The sequence below is a fragment of the Brachionichthys hirsutus genome, chromosome 15 (genome assembly GCF_040956055.1).
Source record: "Brachionichthys hirsutus isolate HB-005 chromosome 15, CSIRO-AGI_Bhir_v1, whole genome shotgun sequence".
NCBI classification, from domain to species: Eukaryota; Metazoa; Chordata; class Actinopteri; order Lophiiformes; family Brachionichthyidae; genus Brachionichthys; species Brachionichthys hirsutus.
Genome location: NC_090911.1, coordinates 9,793,098 through 9,816,301, shown reverse-complemented (window position 1 = coordinate 9,816,301; position 23,204 = coordinate 9,793,098). Strand labels below are relative to the sequence as shown.

General features: G+C 44.1%; 1 protein-coding gene across 1 annotated transcript; it reads right to left on the bottom strand.

Annotated features, from left to right (window-relative positions):
* Nucleotides 1-216: 216 nt before the first annotated feature.
* tcf3a (transcription factor 3a) lies at nucleotides 217-21,592 on the bottom strand. The gene is made up of 20 exons (XM_068748420.1): nucleotides 21,583-21,592; nucleotides 17,645-17,709; nucleotides 16,502-16,574; nucleotides 11,243-11,316; nucleotides 10,959-11,031; nucleotides 10,311-10,351; nucleotides 10,042-10,174; nucleotides 9,713-9,762; nucleotides 8,678-8,777; nucleotides 8,192-8,328; nucleotides 7,871-8,021; nucleotides 7,741-7,799; nucleotides 7,574-7,652; nucleotides 6,722-6,798; nucleotides 6,460-6,624; nucleotides 6,228-6,324; nucleotides 5,997-6,116; nucleotides 3,327-3,569; nucleotides 2,795-2,926; nucleotides 217-2,699 (listed from the first exon to the last, which is right to left on the bottom strand). Exons 1-19 carry the CDS (start codon nucleotides 21,590-21,592, stop codon nucleotides 2,802-2,804), a joined length of 1,872 nt encoding a protein of 623 aa, XP_068604521.1. The 3' UTR covers nucleotides 217-2,699; nucleotides 2,795-2,801.
* Between the last annotated feature and the right edge of the window lie 1,612 nt (nucleotides 21,593-23,204).

The following is a 23,204-nucleotide window of genomic DNA, read 5'->3' as shown; positions in this document are numbered from 1 at the left end:
TTTCAATATTTTGCAAATCATCACCAAGTGATGAACCAGCACAAGAGTGCTCGTCCCTGATGTTTACTTTAATTACCTGGTCTGAATGCTTTTTTATTTATTTATTTTACAGACTTATAAAGATGATCCATCGGTGGGTTCCCTGCCTTGAATTGGGGCATGGAAATAATTTCTGGACTTCAAAAAATAAACCAGAGAAAAAAAAAGACACAAAAATGAATTATTAAAAATGGCACATTTATTGCTACATTACTGTTATATACACAACAGTTCTCAATATCTACTTTATATAAAAATAGGAAACAGGAGGCACTTTGAGGACATAGCCTACATAGATAATGTCCCCAAACATGATCGAAGACAGAGAGATCTGCAGGTTATCTGTGAAGGACACAAAGGGTCTGTTGTCAACGGACACTGGGAGGATGCTTTGATACTTGGACACCGTAGACGTATTTTTCTGTGAGAACACCAGGTTCTTCTGCAGAAAGGCTCCAGCGACTGACGGGGAAGACGTTTAGAGCCGGTCCGCAGGACAAGAGTCGTGGCAGAATGGCAAAAACCAAATACTGTTACATATTTGTACGAGCTTGCATTGATAAAGCTGAACAGGACATACGCAGCTGTACATACATATCAATGCACATGCCAGTCAGTGACATTTTATTAAACAGAACCTGTTCATGAAAAGGTGAGAAATTCTAAGTACAATTTTCAGCATCAAACTTAAAGACCAGGTTATTAGTCATCTTACATTTAATCACACTCAGACACTGAAGCGGTCAGCTTCAACTTTAGGTGTTACTGCAGTATATATGTTTTTATACATTTGTATTATATAAAGGTACAACTCAAATGCAACATCATCCACCACGGAACAGGGAAGTATTCAGGCACTGGTGAGTAACCATTATCAAAACTCCCAAAGTCAGGAAAATGACTCAGGCCACCCTTCATATTCATTTTATGCTTCATATAGTAATGAAACGGTGAATCGTGTTGCAGAATGTGTCGACCGCCCCTGTAGCCCCTTCCTCGAAATAATCAACAAGCTCATCGGGGAGAGGGGCGGGGAGGGGGTGTATGATGAAGAAAAAAATATATATTTCATTTCAGAAAAACTGTTGCAGACACCAGATCAAATTCTAACTGGCCCGACAGGTTTGTGTTGAAACAGGCATTCATAAAAAGAAAGAGTTGTATCACAACATGTGATGTTACAGCCAGATAATTCTGTCATTTCTAACATTTCTAAGCACCTGGCACAAAAAACTCACTTTGTTCCTGGAATCTAAATTGAGACGTCTTTCATTTAAACAATGTAATATAATAATAATAATAAAAAAAAAAGCATTCCAAATCATAAAAACTCATACACTACTATTTTACAAAGTAAAAAACAAAAAACAAAACCAACAACAATAAATCAATTCTAAAATGAAAAAAAAGGAAGATCCTTTTAACAGGCTTTGCAAATTGTAATAAAAGGAAAAATTAAAAAAAGCCAAAAAATGCTCAAAACAGAGCAACAACCACAACTACACAATGGCAATAGAGTAAAGTCTCCACATGGTAGCAGTAACACTCATGATCCCTTTCAATACTCATTTCTGTCAAGAACAATGTCATTTACCTCATAATGCACTGAGGCTTACATTAAGTGAGCTCACCGTGCTTGTAACAGCGTCTTTAGGTACGATCTGACATGTGACCCCTGGCTGTGTTTCACGCAGAGGGTTCAAATTGACCACGGAGCAACACGGCTAAGGATGCAAGCAGTGGAGAAGACACGCCTGCGCTCGGGTCAAACGGCAGCCTCGCTGGAGGAGAGCGTGCGGTTCGACAGTCAGTGTCGACCCCGGGTTCGGGTTCGGTCTCTTTCCGGCAGCCTTTATGTTCCACTTTCAAGCCACAGCTGTGGCGACGAAAGATGTAGCGGAAATAAGGAGATAAGACTCAGGGATCCACAGTCAAAAACAAATAATATCCCACCGCCTGCGAGTCTGGCGACTGCGGCACAGCAAAAGAACAAAAATCAAAAATAATTCAGCCAGAGTTACCAGCACATCAAAAAAAAAAGAGAAGAATGCTCTCCGATTGGCCGGCCACGGGACGTCGGCCAACCTTTGTCTGTATTCAGTCACAACATGAGAGGATAAAGACAGCTATTCTTATCTTGAACGTTATGCTTTGTGAAACAGGTGTCAAATTATAAAGCTGGGTGTCTCTCTTTGCGGCTGAAGAATGTAAGACCTCCTTTTCAGATGGGAATGCCAATAATTATCCAACACTACAAATCCTAACCCAGCGCACACAATAAATTGTTCCATAAAGTGTTTTTTTTTTTTGATCCAAACAAGTTTTGCTCCCAACACATAAAGCGATATTTCGAAATGTCTTACAAAAAAAAAAAAAAAAAAAAAACACGACTGTGAGAATGTCCTTGTGTTTCCAGAGCGCTGTTCTGTCACGTAAAGATTCATCGACGTCTCCTCTTTCTGTAAGAGTATACTTGTTACTTTTGTATTGATCGACAGGAATGTGGCCGCCTGCTTTGTCAAAAATGAGATGTGTGTGTGTGTGTGTGTGTGTATACGTGTATTTGTGTGTGCTTTTCAAAAGTTGACCAACACACACTGAGATGCACGACAATGATAGATTAAGGCCACGTGTTCAAAGGGCTGTACAATCGACGGGAACTGGAAGGAAAAAGCAGAAAAACGAATGAAAATCAACAGAAGTTGCAGATAAATTCATCGTGTTGTCTTGGAGGCGCCTCAAAGCACAGACTGACCTAAGAATTACATGTGTCCATCTGCTCCCATGCCGGGGTGACCCCCACCGAGCTGCATCTGGGGGTCCACGCCTGAAACCTTTTCCTCCTCTCTCCTCTTGAGGCAGGCAGCCTTTGGGTTCAAATTACGCTCTTTGAGGGGGGGGGGGGGAAAGAAGATAAAGACACAGATAAAATACAGGAAGGAAGAAACGGATCTCATTGTGCGTCTCCCTCAGAGATCTCTGAGGACATTTAAGCACAGCTCGGGAGGAAAAAAAAACAGACCAGTGGAGAGGAAGGGGTAGGATAATGAAAAATAGGATGTGAAGTTGGCAGAAAAGCAGGGGTATACTTCCTCAAATACTCCCCCTTTCTTCTCCTTTCCTCAAAGCGATACAGGCGAACAGCAGAGAGGAAGCCAGAGTGGATGGCAGACAGTAAGGTAGAAAAAATATAGCGATTTTCCAATGACCGGCAACATTTGTCCAGCTACGATAACAGGCACTAGGTCGTCTCCGAGGACCAGACCTTCCTGAATTGGCCGACCTACCTCGCACCTGCTTCTCCAGGCCCAGTATGATCTGGGCCGCCTGTTGCAGGATGATAAGCTTGGTCTGGGCCTTGTCGCTCTGCAGGTGGACCTGACACATCCTGCCCAGCTCCCTGAAGGCTTCGTTAATGTCGCGCACTCGCACCCTCTCCCTAGTGTTGTTAGCCCATCGACGGTCACGCTCCCTCTGCTCCTTCTCCTCAGCGGTCAAATTCTCGTCGGCCTCCGAGACCACGCTGCAGCCAGGAGAAGAGGGGGGGTGGGTGGGAGGTTGGAGGGGCTGGTTAACAAACCCAAATCACAACCCTTTTGTCGAACCCCTGGTGACTGGTGAACGAGTTTGAACCTAAAATGCCTTGAGACCAAGACGAGAGCGGAGTTATTGCTGAAGATGATGCCAGTGGAGCGGCGCCACGTAGCGGGAGAATGAGAGGAGGAGCATTTCTTCTCAGCTCTCAAGTATTTTAAGTGATGAGAGAAACATCATTGCGTAAATGAGGGGACGCTCGACTGAGCAAGCGCGACTAACGCATCGCAGACGAAGGTCCAACAGTCGACCCGAGTGCCTAAAAACAATCTGCCCTGAAGTTGAACCCAAACAAAGTTTCGTTTTGTGTTTTGTTTTGGTCATTGAGGTCCAGGATGGAAGTTGTAGGGGATTATAGTGACTGCCCAGCAGAATGAGAGAGATGACGAGGAGGGAGAGAGAAAGAGAGAGAGAGAGAGAGAGGAAGCAACACCCTCTGCCTACGTGGAAAGAGGCACAGAGAGAAAGGACAAAGCCCAGAGGAGAGACTGAGGGCATCGTTTTAAATACATCAGCAGAAGGAGATGTATTTATCTGGATGAGAGGGAGATGTGGTCACTCTTGTATCTGCAAAAAGAAAACGACAAGAGGGCTGGAGGGTGAGTGATGGAAACGGGGTGGCAACATTAAAGGGTTAATGTGTTAAAGGCTGGGGGGGGCTGGGGGGGGGCATGCACCACAGACACACAGCAACGGAGATGAGCACAGGTTAACAGCTACGCCTTCATGCTTAACACAGGGTGAGCGAACACGTAGACGTCACAACCACGAAAAATCCTCGGCGAAAAACAACGTGACAGTTTAGCGAAAGCACAATAAAGGGACCAACGAAATAAAGCGACTGAAATTCCACAAACAAGACGTGTTAATGCGCTGAGAGAGTGAGACGTGTAAGCACGTTAGCAAGACAGGCGGCTGTGAGACAAACTGCAGCACAACAGCCAGCGTGGACGTCGCCGAAGGGACGAAAGCCTTCGGGAGACGACCTGGAGAACGGGCATGCCTCAAAAACAGCCACACAGCCGCATTTCTTTATCCTGTGTCCTCCACTGTTTTAGGATGCTCTGCATCAAATCAAACAATTTGCAGCAATTTAACTCACGAGCGCTAAGCAGCCATAACTCCTTTTCGCACTGTAGGCCGGAGTTTAAATTGGTCTTTCAAAATGGCTGGCAGGACATGTCAGGAGCCGAGATGCCAAGCTGTTGAGCTCCATTTTGTACAGAGGCCCTTTCACCTCCTCCTTCCTCCCTGGACGCCCACTGACCTCGAACTTGCTGCTCCAGGTTGAGTATAACGTTAACAGCCTGTTGCAGTATGCCCAATTTGGTCTGCTGTTTCTCATTGCTCAGATGGAGCTGACACATGCGCCCCAGCTCCTTAAAAGCCTCGTTGATGTCCCGCACGCGCAGCCGCTCGCGGGTGTTGTTTGCCATCCTCCGCACTTTCTCCCGCTCAACCTTAATCTCCACTGGCAGATCTTCATTGTCATCCTCATCATCCAGACTGGCGAAGAGCCAATGGCAGATGAGGAGGGAAGGAAACAACAGTATGGGTACAGTTTAATGAAAATGGCACGCCGATTATGATAAATAAATTGTCCTTGTAATTTCATCACCACACATCATCGTTAACTCAATGACAAACACAGCAAGGAGAATCACATTAGTGTTGTTGTTCCTGGTAATTAGATCCGGACCAGATCATAGACACACAGTCAGGAATAATGGAGCCCCCCCCCAGGAACTACATTCAGGAACTATAATCTCTGCTGGAGAGCCATGAAGATTATGCAAATGAGGCTGATTTAAAGGCTTCATGTGAGAGGCAGTATCTGAACGGCAGCAGAGTCCACTAACCAAAACCTGGACTCGGCTCCTGAGGTGGGACTGCTGGCGGAAAGTTCAAGAGTTATTGAAGAGCATCGTTGGTTCCTAGAAAAGGTTTTGTGGTGGACAAGTGCAAATATTAGCATCATAAAAGACTCTTCAAGGCTGTCCAACACAACAGACAGACCTTTTCTTAGGTCTGTCTGTTAATAAGTAACCTCATTTTTATTAAAAAAAAAAAAAGGTAAGAAAAAGAGACCAGTTATAAGATAGTAGGAACCCTACGATGATATGTTTGTATATAAAAGGGTATGGTACATACTATGGACAGGGGTAGTCGTTCATGCCCCCATTTTCCAGGGGCATTAAAAATATAAAAAACCTGGAAAATGCTTCTAAAATGAATAACTAAATGTTGAGATGTAGTTGAAATAAATAAAATAAAAAGTCAAAATATAGATAATAGAACGTTTCATGACGGACACGCACCGAGATTTTATGGCATGTAATTATTAATGTAAGGTTTTAGACACCTTGTTCCGAGATGCGCCTTCATGTCTTTTTTCTCATCATCTGATTTATCAGAGCAGTTCTCATCGTCCTCCTTCTCCTCCCGCTTGATATCGGCCGCACCAGACCGGCTGCCGGACAGACCTGCACGGAGTCCACAAACCAAAACAGTAAAGACACACGAAGAGCCAAAATAAACGATTAAGCGTTCAGTCATTAAGCCTTTCTGAGAAGCACAAGGAGGAAACGTCTCACCGGCAGGCTTGGAGCCCGGCTGGACAGACGAGGGGCCGAGGTGTCCGAGCAAAAGTCCTCCGCTGGCGGACAGACCGGAATCCTCGTGATTGGACATCTGCGCAGCAACAATTTGAACATGATCAGTGTTAAAAACAATCTTGTAAAAAGTCCGACGGACCACCGCACGTTCCTCTGAACAGGCCCAAATATTAACGTTTATTTTTCGTATACGGCACTCGGATGTTCTCACCAGTCCTGGCAGGCGACTGGCCAGTCCGAGGGCTGCGTTGGTGAAAGCGGGAGGTAAACCTAAGCCAGATGAGAGCAGGTTGTGCATTTCAGCCAGGCCCGGTCCGCTGGCATGACGCTGAAGAACATTGATGGCTTCATCCAGATGATCCTCCATTTTACTCTGCTGCAGAGAGCGGCGATCAGAGGATGATCAGACGGAAGACGTGCGTGAAAACGGTCGGGATCTACTCGAACAATAAAGCAGATATATGTCGACTGACCATGGACTGAATTCCAACCTCAAAGTTGGGTGAAGGCGTCGCCTGGCCAGAGGAACGAGTCCACTGGGATGCGGAGCCTTAGGAAAAAAATCACAGAGCATGAACTCTTGAACTGGCGACAGCATATAATACACACACAGGAACGGCCCACACGCCGCCGTACCAATGCTGCAGTCAATGTCCTGTTTACAATCCGCCCTCTTCTTGAACTGCTGAGTTAAAGCCAGTTAAAGCTAAATAATGAGGGGAAACACATTCAGGGAGTCACACATACTCTAATCTCATTCTGAAGGTCATCCGAAACAAATGTTGTTTTCACTTTCTGTCCCAACACCAGAAATGGGATCTGATCCTCCCAACTTCTCGCTGCGGAGAGGCCGGTCCCTTTCTGCAAAGGCATTACGGTACTATCATCACCTTTTTAATAGAATTCTCAAAAGACAACGCTGCTCTATCCTTGGTACAGATTTCATCCACACAGTCAAGCTCTTATTCAATCTAATGCTGTTGGCACATTTTGTATGCAGCTAAAAGCTAAATCTGTAATTGAAATTAATTATGATGCCTGTATAAATAGGGCAATAAATCAATACTGACACATATTGGGATAAAAAAAATATTACACAAGAAATGTTAACATCCTTCTATGAACACAGAATAAAAAATACAAATAAAACTCAATTTACTTCTACTTTTAACCCAACAGATGGAGCTACTCACCCACAACCATTCAGGCTTAGTGTGAAGATTTTATTATCCTCTTACACAACAGCAATGACCCATGTTGAACAAACAGAACAGCCTGTTGACCTTGAAAGCCTCACGAAATAAAGAATCGAGCTATTCCCTCACCTGATACAGGCTGCGGAGAGCCGGCGGGAGTAGACGGGGACGGAGGGAAGGCATTGCTGTTTGGATCTGAAGGATAAATCTGGACAAAGAAGTTCAAGTTAGATTAAATGAGCTAAAGAGAAAGGTGAGAATGTGCCACATTTAGAGTTGCGTATTTTACTACTTACAGATGCCAGGGCTTTTCCGATCTCGTCACCTGAACTTCCAGGTGCGACTCCACGATTAGCTTTAGGGGAAGAAAAAGAAAAACATTTAAATTGGATCCTGTACTCAACGCGGCATTAAAGCGTAACATACCCATAATGGTGTCAGTGCCGGCAATGGGGGGGGTGTGGCTGGGCACTCCATAGCCACCGGATCCGGAGTGAAGCCCGGCTGGGTGGGCCCCGTTCACATCACTGCCATGCAGCGGGTAGTTCTGAGGGGAGACGGGGATCGGCTGACGTTTCTGGAGGCGATGACAAAGCGATTTAAATTAGGGGTGCGCCGATCACCGATCTTTAAAAAGCCTGACCTGCCGATTCTGATTTAGGCCGAGACCGATTCTTTAAAATGAGCTGAAAACATACACCTTCAATGTTCCCGTCTTATTTTATTGAAAACAAACAGAGAGCTCACCAGTCTGTCCTGTGGGTTGATGGCAGTGAAGGGGCCATGCTGGCTCAGGTGGGGGGAGTTGCCCAGCATGGCAGAATATCCAGGCTGAACCATCGACCTAGCAGAGCCCCACGGATCTGGGGGCGGGTGGAGGCCTTCTGTCAGGGGAGTGGGGGGGGGGGGGGGGGGGGGGATTCAAGCGAGGGGGCAGGCGGCAAGAGGGGTGAGGGATAACCAGCCACAGGAGATGATGGGAAGACAATGAGGGCCGCATATGAGGCATGTCACATTAATGTTATGACTTCATTCAACTGTGAGGCACCATTCAGTATCAGCGTGTCGAGCGGCACGCAGCTACTGCACCGCCCATTCATCCACACGTCCACGAAGACATTATGTGGCGCTCATTTTACATCCATTGGAGACATTTACACACATTCAACAAGTGTCTCGGACAGCTGAACTTTTCAACCCGACACGACGACACATCTTGTTTTGAAGCGTTACCTTGAATGTAGAATGGCGGCGGGTAGACGTTTCCTGCCTTGGAGGCCGGGTAACTGGCATTGTCCCTGTTAAAGTCCTCGCCTGAGACTGGGGCATAAACCTACAGCAAAAAAAAAACGCCTCCCATCATTTTGGCGCTTGTACAGGAATCACTAAGCTATATTGAGAACACGGTGTAGTTAAACCCGCTAAAACCCAACACAGATGGAAGTTCCCGAGGCGCTTCCTTTACAAGGAAAAACTCTTCCTTCATCGATTAGAATCTATTTTTACCATCTGATTTTAACACTCGATTCAATCCGTTCAGTGAATTCGGTGGCACAAATGCATTTTCTGCATCGTTCTCAATCGAGAAAATTGTCGACAAAAACTGTGTCTGCAAAACTCAAATCTGAACAGACTCAAGATTTCTTCTGCAAATTCATTAAACAAAGAGAAAAAGGAGAGGAAAAAAGAGGGGAGAGGAGTGAAGGGAGAGATGCACGCCTAATTACTGAACCATCTGCTGAATTCTGGACAGCAGCCAACTCCACTGGCAGCTGGGATAGAGGGATGGGGGGAGGGAGAGAGGCAGGAGGCGGGAAGGAGAGAGGGGTGGGGGGTGGATGTGGGGTAGAGAAAATGGGGGGAAGGAAGAAACAGAGAAGAGGAGGAAATAGGGTGGCCAGAGAGCGAGAGCGGGAGGGAGAAAAAGAGGTGGAGTAAGAACCGCGGAACTCTGGGGTGAGTCTCTCTCAGCGAGCGGACTTGGCGGAGGAGAAGAAATGCGGTTATAAAGTAAAGGCCTGCAAAAACAACACTATAAATACATGCAGCAAATGAGTGACTTGGTGAATGACCCCCCCCCCCCCCCCCCGATGGTGGTGCATGTACACAAATGGAAAAAGCTGGATCCCCTGCATTGCAGCTTCTCTACCAGTTTACAAGCCAGGGAAAAGTTAAGATAACAAATGGCCTGAACATGAAAACGCGAGCTTCCACGGAGCGAATGAAAGGCCGGAGCTTGACCGGGGCGATGGCGTGTCAAGCGCTCACCGAGGAGGGCAGGCCGGGGGGCACCTTCCTGATCTTTTTTGGCTGGGATTCTGAGGACAGGGAAGAAGGGCGAAATTACTGAGGCAAGCGGAAAAATCAAAAGGTCTTAAGTCAATGCAGAACATCAATGAAAGGATTCTTTGAAACAGTCCCTCTCCTTATGAACCAATCCACTGATCTCTCTTGCTACTAATTAGCATGTAGTAGCTCGGTGCTATTCAGTGACTTTCCTCATTGAGAGCTCTGTGATTTGACAGAGACGTGGAAGTTATCTTTAAAAGCTCAACATCGACAGTAACCTGTGACCACTGTGCCCATTCCAAGCCTACCAATGGGATCCTGCGGGGGTCTCCGGCGGGGGTTGCTTCCGTCGTAAGCGTAAAACTGGGAGCTGGACTTCAAGCCAGATGGGGAGAGGCCATTGGGACTGGACATCGGTATCTCAGTGGGCATAAAGCCCTGCTAATGACAGAGAGGAAGAAACCGTGACGCGTAAGAGGATAGGAAAAGACGAGAACTGGCCGGGGTTTTGCCACTTGTCCCGTAGTCCAAACAAACTTGTACTGAAGGGCAGCGCTTGTCTGTCCGACTGATTTACCTGTGTCGTAAACGAGGAGTATTGTCCCCGCTCAGGCTTCCCTGTTAGGAGAAAGGAATATAAATGCAGGTCATGGCGGTGAAAACCGGGCTTTTATGTCAACATTAAATCACAACAAGGCCATTCTCCTATCTCCATTTGGGTACCTCCCCATCTGCTGTGTGAGCACAAATGATGATGATGTGTGGCATTTATGGCGCAGGGTAGCAAAACAACAACAAATTGGCCCATTATAAATGGTTCAGGGGCGATCGTGCCCAACCTCTGTCCCCTCCCCTGACAGTTAAACAGAGGAGGGCTATAGGCTACCGTAGTCCCGCGGGAGCGCCTCGTTTGTGCATGGGTTCCCTTTACATCCCCCCCCCCCCCCGAACCCCCTCCCACTCTGAACAGGCGAACCACAACACGCAAAACAAACCCCTCCTCCACATCCCCCCCCCCGATGCCCCTGCTATCTAAGCATAAATACAGCGTGTAGACAGCTCACCCTGAAGTGGTAGATCGGTGTCTACCTTGTGAACGGCAGCACTTAGTATTTAAAACTATTGTTAAAAGAAACTGACGCCGATGTTCTTTGCTTTTTTTATTTAAAACAAGACAATGTGAAAGTTGTGGTATCTATTCTATATTGAACCTTAACAGTCTTACCAACAATCCCTGCTCCAAACATGGGGCCAGAAGGAATGTTCTGCTCACCGTAGAGGCCATCGTCGCCATAACCCTGAGGCAAAGGCATCTGAGGCACAGAAATAAGTTAGTGAAATTACGTAAACGCAGAGATTTCAAAAGAGGAATTCTCTACTTTTGGCTTTTAGCAGATATAAAACAAGGATGCCGACTCAGATTAGCAGCCAATCTGCGAACGCTCGCATGACCTGTGACCGGCACAAATTGAAAACTTTATTGAGGTAGTAAACGGAGATAAACTGTACCCTTCCCTGGTTGAAAGGGGGATTGTTGTGCTGTCCCGGCCCCCAGGGACCGGGCCCACTCCTCTCATCTATACCTGGAAGACAAAGAACTGGGTTAGACATTGAAAGGCCCGACACTCTCTCAACAGGGATTTCCACTCAGCCCAACTCGTGAGTGTGATGAAGCTGACCTGCTTCGGTGCAGGTTTTTCAGGCTGTTCTATGTTGATGAGCTTCACTTCACAGCTCACACAGAGACACAGCATAGTGACAGAACTGTCACATAGTGTGGATATGAGCTGTAGGAAGTTTGAATAATTAACACCCAGTATGAGGCTCCCAGAATCATCCTCAACATTCTTCATCCCCCCCCCCCTCCACTCCTTTACATTTTCCATGGCAACCGTCATTCACCCTCCCATCCATTCTCTCGCAGTTGGCTTACGGATTCGCCTCGACACAGACACGGGGTATCAATCGGGCATATCTGACGCACGCCGTCCGAGGCCGGAGCACACTGGCGGCTCACAGAGAGGCGAATGAGTTTGAAAGGAGCGATTCTAGTGATTGGCGAGGCAGAGATTCCTGCCCATCCCCTTTCTCCCAATCTCCTCGCTACTGCAACACAGGATCTCTTGGGGAAAGCGGAAGCTTAATTATGTACTGATTTGCATAATTGTGCATATTAATCAGTCTTCTGCTTTATGAATATTCATATTTTTTTGTTTTGTTGTCTAATCAAAAAAGCAGAGAGGGGAGATGGTCGAGGGGGGGGGGCTAGAATCGTGATGGATCAGCGGTAGGACGGGATGATGGGTCGGGTCCTCTGCAGTACGGACCACAGTTGTGATCTATATGAAACGACAGCGACGGAATAAGCGATGACCACGACAATGTCCTCTCTATGACTGTCACTCGCCGCGCCAATAAATGGCTGTGAAATAAATGCAAGAACCATTTTGTGTCTGCTGGAAGCCGCTCCAGCTTTAGATGATAAAGGGCTTTACTTCAACATTTTGTGTTTGTGACTGTGTTTCACTTTGTTGAGATTTTTTTTTTTTTTTGAAGGTTAAACTGACAAAAGGCTTTCAAAGATTCAGTTCATCCTAATATTATTCATACTTTCATTTTGTGTTGCTACAAAGAGGCTAAAAATTCATCTGTCACATGTTTAGAACCGTGAAGCACGTCATTCTGAAAGGAGAGTCAAAACGACACATATGTGCGCCTGTGTTCTTTTTTTCACCATAGGCAGAACGGAGGATTGTACTACACTCACACGAAATGTAATGATTTATTTCATAAATACCAGGATTTGAAAACGCTGTGCAAAAACTCCTTTTGTAAGAATAAAAAAAAAAACTATGCAAGATGGCGATGGCAAACATCAAGCATGAGGCTCCAGAATGGAAGACCACAAACCAGCGATGATGTCATGCATGTCTCAGACACAAATACCCCTTCCCAGGCAAGCGCAGCATTAGGAGGTGTGCGTACGGATGTGAAAAGGAATTAAATCAATATATTTTGTGGAGGATATAATTAAAGGATTAAAGTGAATTGTGGCAGAACAGAATTGTGGGATATATTTTAATATCCAATGAAAGAATGGACTTTAGATATTCAGAGCGGCCATTGTTAAATATACTATAATATAATGCGTAAAACAATATGACACAAAACACACAGATGAACTGGTAATTCATGTATGTAACAGTATTCGCTCCTGTAGCGTAGCACCTTCATGGCAGCCTTATCCTCACAGGCAAAGCGAGACGGAAACTTTCCCCATCAAAAAATAATAAATAGGTAGATTTCAGTCTCACTTTGGTCAGACAACAAAGCCACGGCAAATAAAAGAGACGCGGAAAGATCAAGAGATGCGCAACTGAACGAGGTGAGCGAGGCTGTGTGCTTCGTGCGCATCAACATAATGTCATTGTCGTTTCCTGAGCAGAGACGAAAAGCAAACCTGTCAGCTACACCTGTAATTCCCTCCCATTTGTCCAGAAACCAGAAGGAGGGAGAAGGAATCGTTCTGCTTCATCTCCTCTACAGAGAGTTGCAAACACAAACACGGAGAAGATCCTGCCTCCGCCCCGTTGAGTGGATGTCAGTGAACGTACAGGGACGCGTTGCCAAAGTGTCCAAGTGCAACAAGCACGTTCACAATGTGGTCCGTCAAAGAATTCTCTGCTACCCGGCTTTAATTTGCCTGGCTGGTGGATTGAGAATATAATAATAACAATTATTGGCTAGCATTTTTGTTCAATAATAATCAGTTCCCTTTGCACAATTGCGGTTCCACAGAATTAAAATGGATTCACATGGTTGAAGCAACATAAATAGTTTCTGGGCTGTATTAATGCATGTTTTCTTATAAATGTTATTGTTATTTACACGCCCACCTTTTTCGGAGGACATTTACGTCGCCATTACAGTGAGATAGAGGTCAATAATCATGACTGTGAACCATCAGGATAACCAAATCTGATCCAAGTAAAAACATCTGAATGGAACAATGCGGCCTTTCATGTCATCCCAGCCTTTGTAGTGGTTGGAATAATATGTCTCCTTCCTACGCTTAAACAGTAAATTCTCTTAACAGTCATCTTCATCATTATGAAACATGAAACAGACCACAGAATGTGACCCTTGTTTCACTAGGAGCATGTTTTTATTTTTCCTGGCCAACATTTCTCCTGGTTTTTAGCATTAAACACAAAATAATCTCTCAAAAACCATGACGCTCCATAATCCAACAGCAGAATACAATTTTATCAAGCATGCGAACAAGATGTTTTAAAAACTCTTCGCAATGTCAAAATAAAACCAGACAATAGCTCATACTCACTTCTCCATTAACCTTGAATAAAATACTATAAATATAATTATCATGCGTTTTTCCTTTCAAGATTTTTTTGGGGGTTTGTAGAGTCGCGTTTTCTTGTTTGCATCACAGTTTTTGCATTTTGTATTTGTTGCACAAGGATAACGGTTTAACAGATCTCACTGCTGTTGAAGCAAGAGTCAGCATTATGTATAAATGAGATATCTACTGTGTCCTATATACAGAACAAGTTCCTTTAACGCCACATCAGGTGCCAAAACCCATCAAATTGTAAATAGTGAAATACTCAGACAGCCAGGAGTGGAAAAATAAAATAATAAGGAAAAGCTTAAGTAAAGTCTGACGAATTCTCTGGTGAACCCCAATGACTTCTCCTCCCAGGATGCAATGCCCCTTTAAGGACGGCTAGTCTATAATTACACAGGAAAAGATACTGGGAACAGCGAGCCTGAGTCATCGGCTTCATGAGCAACCTCTGGCGTATACATTGACCAAACTTGCAGACATGTCTTGGTTTTTACAGGCTCACTGCCCCGGGCACCTAAAACTGTGTGCTATTTTGTCTCCGCAACTTCTTCCTTCCTTCGGCAGAATGAGTCATATGAGACACAAAGCATGAAGTCAGATCAAATCTCCAGAGAGTGAACGCTGTTAATGAAGTACAGGACAATGTACAATAACACAGGTCCTGCCGTTTCAGCCTGTGAGTCACCAGCGGCCGCTCTAACGCGCTAACAAATATAATTCTGAAGGCCCTAGAGGAGACACTTAGTCAAATTACAGACATTTCAACAGTCATGTGTGTCTGGAATTTAATAAGGCGTTCAAAAAGCAACTCTATTTGAGTTTTAAACGATTCACTAACAAGTTGGCTTCAAACAGCGGAACAGTTCATGCAAATTTTAAAGTCCTATCCCTTCCGCTTTTGAGCACAAACTGAACCTTGCAAATATATTTTAGGATTCTCGGTTTCTAAAGTTCAAAAAATGAAAGTTAACTGGAAATGACTTTAACTAATCCGAGAGATAGAACACACAGGCCCATACTATCACACCAGAGCAAAGACATCATCACTGAAGCCTCTAAAAGGGAGGCACCCCAAAGGCGCACATGTTAAACCCTCACATATCTCAAAACCCTTAACCATACTGGGGGGGGGGGCAGTGGAGTGACTCCACATGGAAACATGTGGCAGCTGCGCCATTAAAAGCAGGGATACGGTTTGAGTATCTGAACTGATTCGACTCATGCTAAATGGAATCGCAGAATGCGGCTTCTTTCTGAGAGGGAGGTGATTCCTGCACACACAGAAATTGAAAGTGCTAACAACATATTAATCAGTCAAGCTCCAGAAAACAGAGCCAGTCCTTAAACCCCACAAGAACCTCACAAACTGCGACACAGTTATCAAGGGTAATACTCCCAGGGCAGCATTTGTGGAGGCTACTCGTATAATTTCAGGCTTGGGGGAATTATTCCATGAGCAGCTGTTGAATTGATAACATCAACGTGCCTCCTTTGTGAGCGAACACCTTGCCATGACAAAAGAAAATGTAAGTGACCCCTTACACGAGTAGAAATAGAGTCCATCCAAGCCGGTTAGCGGCAGCTTTGATATCCAGTTTCAGTTCTATTGCAGGCCAAATACCAGACCACATTTCTGGAGATACACAGTGAGATGTAGAGGAAGGTTCATCTAGGAAAAGAGAATCTACTACAACAGATAAAACTTTGTAAAGGTGGGCAACCACTTTCTGAGTCTTTCACCACCAGACAAAAGTCTGTCTCACCTTGAGCATCTCATCTCTGCTGATTATAAGCAAGCGACTGCAAAGCTGAAGATGTTCATGATGAAGACAGAAATGGTAAGAATTTGTTTTTAAAACACTTTGTCAAAAGGTAAACAGAGACTAACTGAGCTGTTCCCATAACTCCCCCCTCTTCCTTTGTCTTCTAGTGATTGAATGGCAACAGCTGAGAAGGTGAAGGAAGGGACACCTGCAAGGCGAGGGTGAGGAAAAACAGAGATGGTGCTTGATCTACATGACATAAAAAACCCTGGAAATCCGTGATCTCAGGCTCTTTAACAAGCACTTTGTTCAAAATGGAAATGTTTTCCTTTGCATTTCCTATTACCAATCAAAACACCACGAATAAAAGGGGGTGAACACTGAGAATGCAAACAGCCCATTACCGCCATGCTTTACTGTCAGGAGGTGTATTAACCACAATACACACTAGAAAGTATGCTTCAACACGATCTATAGGCGAAGGAATACCAAGTAGAAGATGCCTTTTCTTCATCAAGTTCATCATCCTTTTTTTTAAAGGTGTAAAGCGAAGAGATATCAAGAAAAAAAGGTCAATAAGACCTTAAGACAGGAAGGAAAAAAACAAAAGAAAGAGTAAATAATAGGTAAATATCCAACCTGAACCTCCAAACTGGCTGCTGGCGAGAGTAGTTGGCCGGTTCTTGCCATTTGAAACTGGAGGCTCAAACATCTGAAATGAGAGAAAATCAAATGTAAGAAGAGCCCATGTTATACCCGTTTCAAACAGCTAGAAATCGCTCAGAGCACAATTAGATTTCCACCATCCACATGGTGATCTGGATCATCATCAAAAGGTTCTAAATTGTCTTTATACACCAACCATGAAAAGTAAAAGTGAATCGGATGTATTGTTTAACAGATTTTTGAATCCATCATCACCAAAATGTAAATATCTGTTCCTGGTAACATTCCCAAAATTTCCTGAAAATGTCATCAAGATCCGTCCAGAACCTTTTGAGTTATCTTGCTAACAGAAGGACGGACAGACAGACAGCCTCGGCGGAGGTCTGACAGTGTGTGAAAAGTTTAAGTACAAGACTTAAGATATTTTCATTCAAGGCTGATAAAAACTACCTTTAATAGAGATTTCACATCAATACTTATTCAGAAAACAATATTCTGAACGGCAGATACAGACACATCGATTATTATTATGTCTAGACAACCATAAAGCAGGAACTGCACCTGATCGGTGCTGTTATGCAGCTCACCTGCAGGTGACTCCTCACTGTTAAAAATCTCTCTCACTCGGAATGTCTTTTGAAAAGAAAAATAAATGATTTTTTTTATCTTCTGGATGCTATCTGACGAGATAAATGATCTGCTGGCCCCGGGTCTCCAGTGCTTTTGTCACTTTGAACGCGACACACCAGAATAAATGACAAAAGGCAATTTTTGTAGGCCGACCAGTGCTTGAAGACTCAAAATATCAATTTTGATAGAAAAATGGTATACGCCTCTGCTGAGCCGTTTCCTCTTCACAAAAGTTGATTGATTTGTAATTTAAACTATCGTATCCTGCATCCTGCCCCTTGCCAACCGGCTACAATGGGCATGGGACAATCTATACGTACTAAAACTTCAGTGACATAAAAACATTCTCAATTCTGCAATCTCTCAAACTCAGACGAGTCCGTTCCTGAAGGCCCTGATTCTGAAAGGTTTGGTAATCTGTAATTCGACGAGCACTACGCAGGATGCATACTCGACAAATGAAAAAAAACTCGTGGGGAGTCTTACCGCGCTGAAATCCAGCAAGTCGTTGAGCTCCTTGTCTGTTTCCACTGCAGTCATTCTCCACTGCTCTTCACTTGGTTCTTTCAGTCTCAGCACGCGACTACAAGCAGAGGTAAGGAGAAAGAGTATATGTTGTCCAATCAAAAGATGATTCATGGGCCAGATATTATGAGAGTCAAGTACAGCAAACCCAAAAGAGATATCTTACGAATCAACTTGTTTTCATTGTTATGTTGAAGTGTATCCAGTTATCTGCAAAGCCTGCAAAACGTACTAGACTGGATGGAATCAATTTGAACACTTACTGCAAATTCTATCATCTACACATTCGCTACAAAAGGAAGCTAGCATTGAGACGATCATTTCCGTACACTCAAAAATACCAAGATGATGAGGCAGAAATGATTTGTTGCTCAAATTTGTCCAAATGGATTTATGTGAGCGGTCCATTCACAGGAGACATGCACTTAGTGAAACAGCTGCTTGGCAAAATCTATTCGGAACCAGTAAAAATGATGACAAATTTCATGAATGAGAGACACAACTCCAGACAAAGTGTGGAACTTTCATCACCATATCTGGCTAATGTCAGTTTCTCCCAGCGTTATACCATAGACAGTTATTCAAGGTGACGCAAAAGCATCCAATTAGCTTCAGAGGACTGTGAGAAAACGTCACCATTACTACACGATACACTACTACAACTGAAACGGCTTTTGTCGAGTGTAAGTGGAGGGAGCTAGTTGTGTTAGTAGGAGCTACTGGAAGCCAATAAGCTCAGCAGAGCTGGGTAACGAGCCCACTAGAGCTGCGCTAACAACTTTTGGAATGCTACTCATAGTGACGCTGACAAGAGAAAATCAAACTTGTACAAGTCCAGTCGGTTCTTCGTTTTTGCTCTTTGTGACATATCAAGCTGTCGGAGGTGATAACAATGGCGCTACATGCTAATATACAGTAGCTACTGTGGTATGCTGTTAATGCAAATTAACACATCCAAAGTAAAGCAAATCTTCTAAAACATGATATAAGCCTCTCTCATTTTCACCCTCAAGTTTCACTACATCAAAGTCCCAATCTTATTAATTCCTTTCTTCAATGTTTAACTTTAGAAAAAGTGAAGTTGTGTGGTTATGACATGGATTTGAAACAACAAAAATAACATGTGAAAGCTGTCTTTAGATTAAGTGTCCAAGTGTTGAATCAAGTGCAAAAACAGGTAGGAGCAATATTCAGGTATTATTCAGGCCTGGCGTTTGGCTTTCTGACAAACCAGAGCCACTCATTTGCATAAGTCCAGCAATATCACTCGTATCATCCTGTATTACTATTTGGCTTCTGATGTTGTCTTGACAAAAGGCGTGTGTGTGTGTGTGTGTGTGTGTGTGTGTGTTGTCCAGTGTGATAGCCTTGCAATATGAACATCACTACACAGTATCACTTTTGTACCATCTGAAAAGTCAAAAGCGGAACACCGTCCTCCCAACGATCACGCCGGCGTAGCTCCGAGAGGCTGTAGCGTGAAACATGGCGGACGGAGAGGGAGGTCACGGGCCAATGTAGTAAATAACTATCACATAATGAACATGCCACACTCTGAGTTACACAATTAAATGTGTAACTGAGGAAAAGAGAAGTCATTGTTATCTTGTCAGCTGCAAATTATTGCTAACTACCTTAATTACTCGATTGTTGACGCGTTAAACAATTGTTTCAGGGTAATGCAATCAGCCAATTATTGAATTTCGGCCATACAAACCTCCATTAGCTGGAACTTGATTAACATGTCAAGACAGTTATTCTAAGTTCTGCTACATTTAGCTGAAAAATAAAATGTAAAATATGTCCAATAGCTTCCCAGGACTAGCGCAATGCTCTTTATTCCTGCGTAAGACAAGACACAGTTGAAAACATGACAGAACTCAGGACATTTGTTGTCCTGAGTTCCAGGCGGTGGAACACTCCTCCATTGGGAGGCAGGGCAGCAAACTCTCCTGTTTTTTTTTTTAAAAGTCCCAGCTGAAGGCTTTTGGTTTATTATGTGCTTTTCTGCTTGAGTAATGTACAATGTTTTGGTTTGATTTTCTTCCAACTGTTTTTTTTTCCCCTTTCTAGACCGCCCTTGTTGTAACCGTTGTGTCACGCTCATCTTTTGTTTTTTCAAACATTGAGACCTAGCAAAGGGTTCCATAAAAAAAAAAAAAGGTTTGACTGGTGATTTCACCTCTACCAAGTAACTATTATTTACATACAGGACACATACAAATTGATACAATATTTATATTCTTGGGTATACTGTGAGTAACATCATTTTTTATACGCAAGTAAAGCCATGGCATATACAAAAACAAAAATCAACAACCTGACTGTAGTCAAAAATCCCCAATAAAACACATCCCTATTAGATGAACGGATGGAACCAAGTTATCCAATTCATAAACGCAGTGTAAATATTAATGACACAAGGAGTAATAATCACTAAATTTAAAGTAATGCCTGATGAGAAATGTTTTGTCTCACACAAAAAAAAAAACACGCCAAAATAATCTGACATCGCCTCATCTGTTCATTTCATTTCATCCTTACTGAACAGAGGTCATAAAGCAGGATGTGTATTTTACTCTGAAAATGGAAGTTTCACAAGCTTTTATTAAGCCCCAACACTTCTGGCCTGACTATTCGGAGAAATAGGTCGAAAAAACACAAATCATACCTGCGTCAACTTAGGGTGAATTTAAAATAGTCCTTTCAGGGCTCGATTAAAGGTTTAAAAGTCTGATGGATGTTTAAAAACCTGTTGCCTGCCCTGCCCGTCGACTAAGGAGAATGTGACCCCCCCCCCCCCCTCCTGAGCACAAAGAGTCGGGGCCACAATGCGTACATTTTATAGTCGAAACACAACACAATTAAAGCACAGTGAAAAATGTATTTAAACAAAAAAATGCTATACTTGAGTTAGCTGCTATATGCTGGATCTGACAAAGAAGGCGTTCAAGTAGCTGGTTGCAGTCGTGCGTTTGATGCTGGATTAAAATTAAAAACACACAAAAAAAAGCGTTAAATTCTATAAAGTTATTTCTGCACAATTTTTGCGGCTTCTACTTTGGATTACCGCATGATTAAAACTTGCCTTTGCGATGCATTGGGAGAGGCGTCGTTAGCCGCAGCCAGGGGACGTCACAGCCCGCTTTAACTTAGCTAACTATCGTAAATGTTTCACGGCTAACATTCGTGTATCGAAAACGTATTTGTTTACATAACATCAGCCGCTAAAGGGGGGGGGGGTAAACTCGGTCTGGTAATATGCTAATGTACTGTAACGTTATAGCCCATTGAAGTGAACAAAGAAGTCTTTTCCACCACACATAAGCTCGTAATACTCGGGCCAAAAAAAAAAAAAAAAAAAAAAAAACCCCACGTCGAGCTCCCTCAGGCCGGAGGGGCGACCATCCGAGCCCACTCGGTCCCCGGCCGAGGCTACAACTTGAACGATGCACTTAAAACTTGAACACTGTCGTTAATGGCGTCATAACGCACCAGGCAACTTTTGTTTGACGCGTATGTTTCCGTATTTGTCGATATAATTACCTGGGTTCAAGTACGTAGCATCCAATAGGGAGAAATCGACGACTGGAGTAGAGAGAAAAACAAAGTTGGGGATAAGATCCTTCCCCCCGTGGTCCGGGCTGTGGGCTCGAGAAAATGAGGCGAGAAATAGGAACCGCTCTCCCGTCGGAGCCGTCTTGAAATTATCTTCGTTACGAGTGTATAAACACGAGTCTGAAAAGCATAACTCTCGTATTACCCCGCTTCCTTTATGCTAGATAAATAGGAAAGCATTTCATTTTCCTAGTAGACATTTTAACAGCCTCCACACATTGTCGGTTCACTCCGAGTATCACTCCGCGTCACAGCCTGAGACTTACGGGGAGGACGTGGACGCGGAGACATCTACGGTGTCCGATCAGAACGGAGACCCGGCGATGAAAAGAAGCCGTTTCAACACGGCGCATATATCAAGCGAGACAAATGTCGTCCTTTTGCGACTGAAAACGGGACACGCCGCGGTGTACGGGCTGATTCGTGGGGGTCTATGTCGACTAGCGGATGAGGACAAGCCCAGCAGTCTGTGGGCCAGACGAGAGGATGGAATGATAATATCACAGGAAGGACCAATCAGATGCGAGGAATATTTGATTGACAAGCGAGTCGGCCAAATATGTTTCATCATCAACCTTTAGGGGCGTCTCATTGTGCCGAGGGGGAGTTTGCGCTTACATTTCGCTCTTGATGGGCGCTTATATAAAAAAGAAAAAAAAATGCGCGAGAGTGAGAGAGTGAGAGAGAGAGACCTTACAAACCTTTCCATTGTAATTTGCTATATTGCCTAAATTCATAGTGACCTTGCAATGAGTGAATCCATTAAAACTCCACTAGTACCAATGACGCATGCTGGTATGTGCTGTATTTGACTATTAAATATCTTCAGTCACAATTGTTGACCTATTTTTTTTCGGGCACGTGTCCCAATATTAATTTCATTCATTCATTTTCTTCAGCCGCTTATCTGGATCCGGGTTGGCGGGTTTATGCTGGATGGATCCCGGGTACCAATTCACCATGTTGCCTGTTTTTGATGGTGGATATTAACCCGGAGAGATGATCCCACGCAGACACAGGGAGGACGTGCAAACTCCACACAGAAAAGGCCACGGGGGGGGGGACATGGCCTTTCTTCCTGTGAGCGCTTCACACTGCGCCACCGTGTTACGTTCAGTATTCATTCATTCATTCATTCTCTTCCGGTTTGCGGGTCGTGACTTGCTGGAGCCTATCACAGCTTCCTGTGTTCGAGGTACACCTCGGACGCGTTGCCAGCGCGCACACACAGCAGCGGAGAACCATTCACGCACACGCTCACTCCCGGAGAAGACCCGCGCGAACACGGGGGCAAACATACAAGCTCCGCACAGATGGGATTCGAACCTTCTTGCAGTGAGGGGACAGCGCTAACCACTACACCACGTGCAGTAGCGTTAACGCCCATATGCTGCAGAGTGCGTGTGCGTGTGCGTGTGCGTGTACTCTGCAAACCATGTATTGGCTGGAAATAATAATCAGGACTGAACTATTACAAATATATATATTTAATTAAAATAATGTATTTGCAAAGGCCTGATAGATGAATTTTTGTAGGTCATACATTCACATGTTAAGAAAAACAGGTTGTTTTTAACGCAACAGGTGAATAAATATTGGACCAACACATTGCTGGCTAACGTGTTGAACTATCTCTGTTTGAGGCTACCTATTGTTAAATATAAATGTTAACCTGCTCACAAAATGCAATGACCTCACGTAAGCTCATCATCAGATGAGAATGTGGTGATGACAAATGTTTTCATGGAGGTTAGCGTCTCTTATATTTTACCTTTACCAGTAGTTGATTCAGTTTAGCTGCGACAGCACCGCTGTTTGGGTGATACATAAGAATACTATGTTGAGTTCAAAACGTGTAAATGCACCACTGAGTCTTTTTAATCAGAAGAAATAACAATATAGA

Bases quoted from the DNA above. Each gene is read 5' to 3' on its own strand.
- tcf3a (XM_068748420.1), bottom strand. The intron at 10,175-10,310 runs GTAAATCAGTCG...CTCTGTCATTAG, and splicing joins ACTCCTCGTTTACGACACAG to CAGGGCTTTATGCCCACTGA. The intron at 9,763-10,041 runs GTAGGCTTGGAA...CCCTGTCCTCAG, and splicing joins ACCCCCGCAGGATCCCATTG to AATCCCAGCCAAAAAAGATC.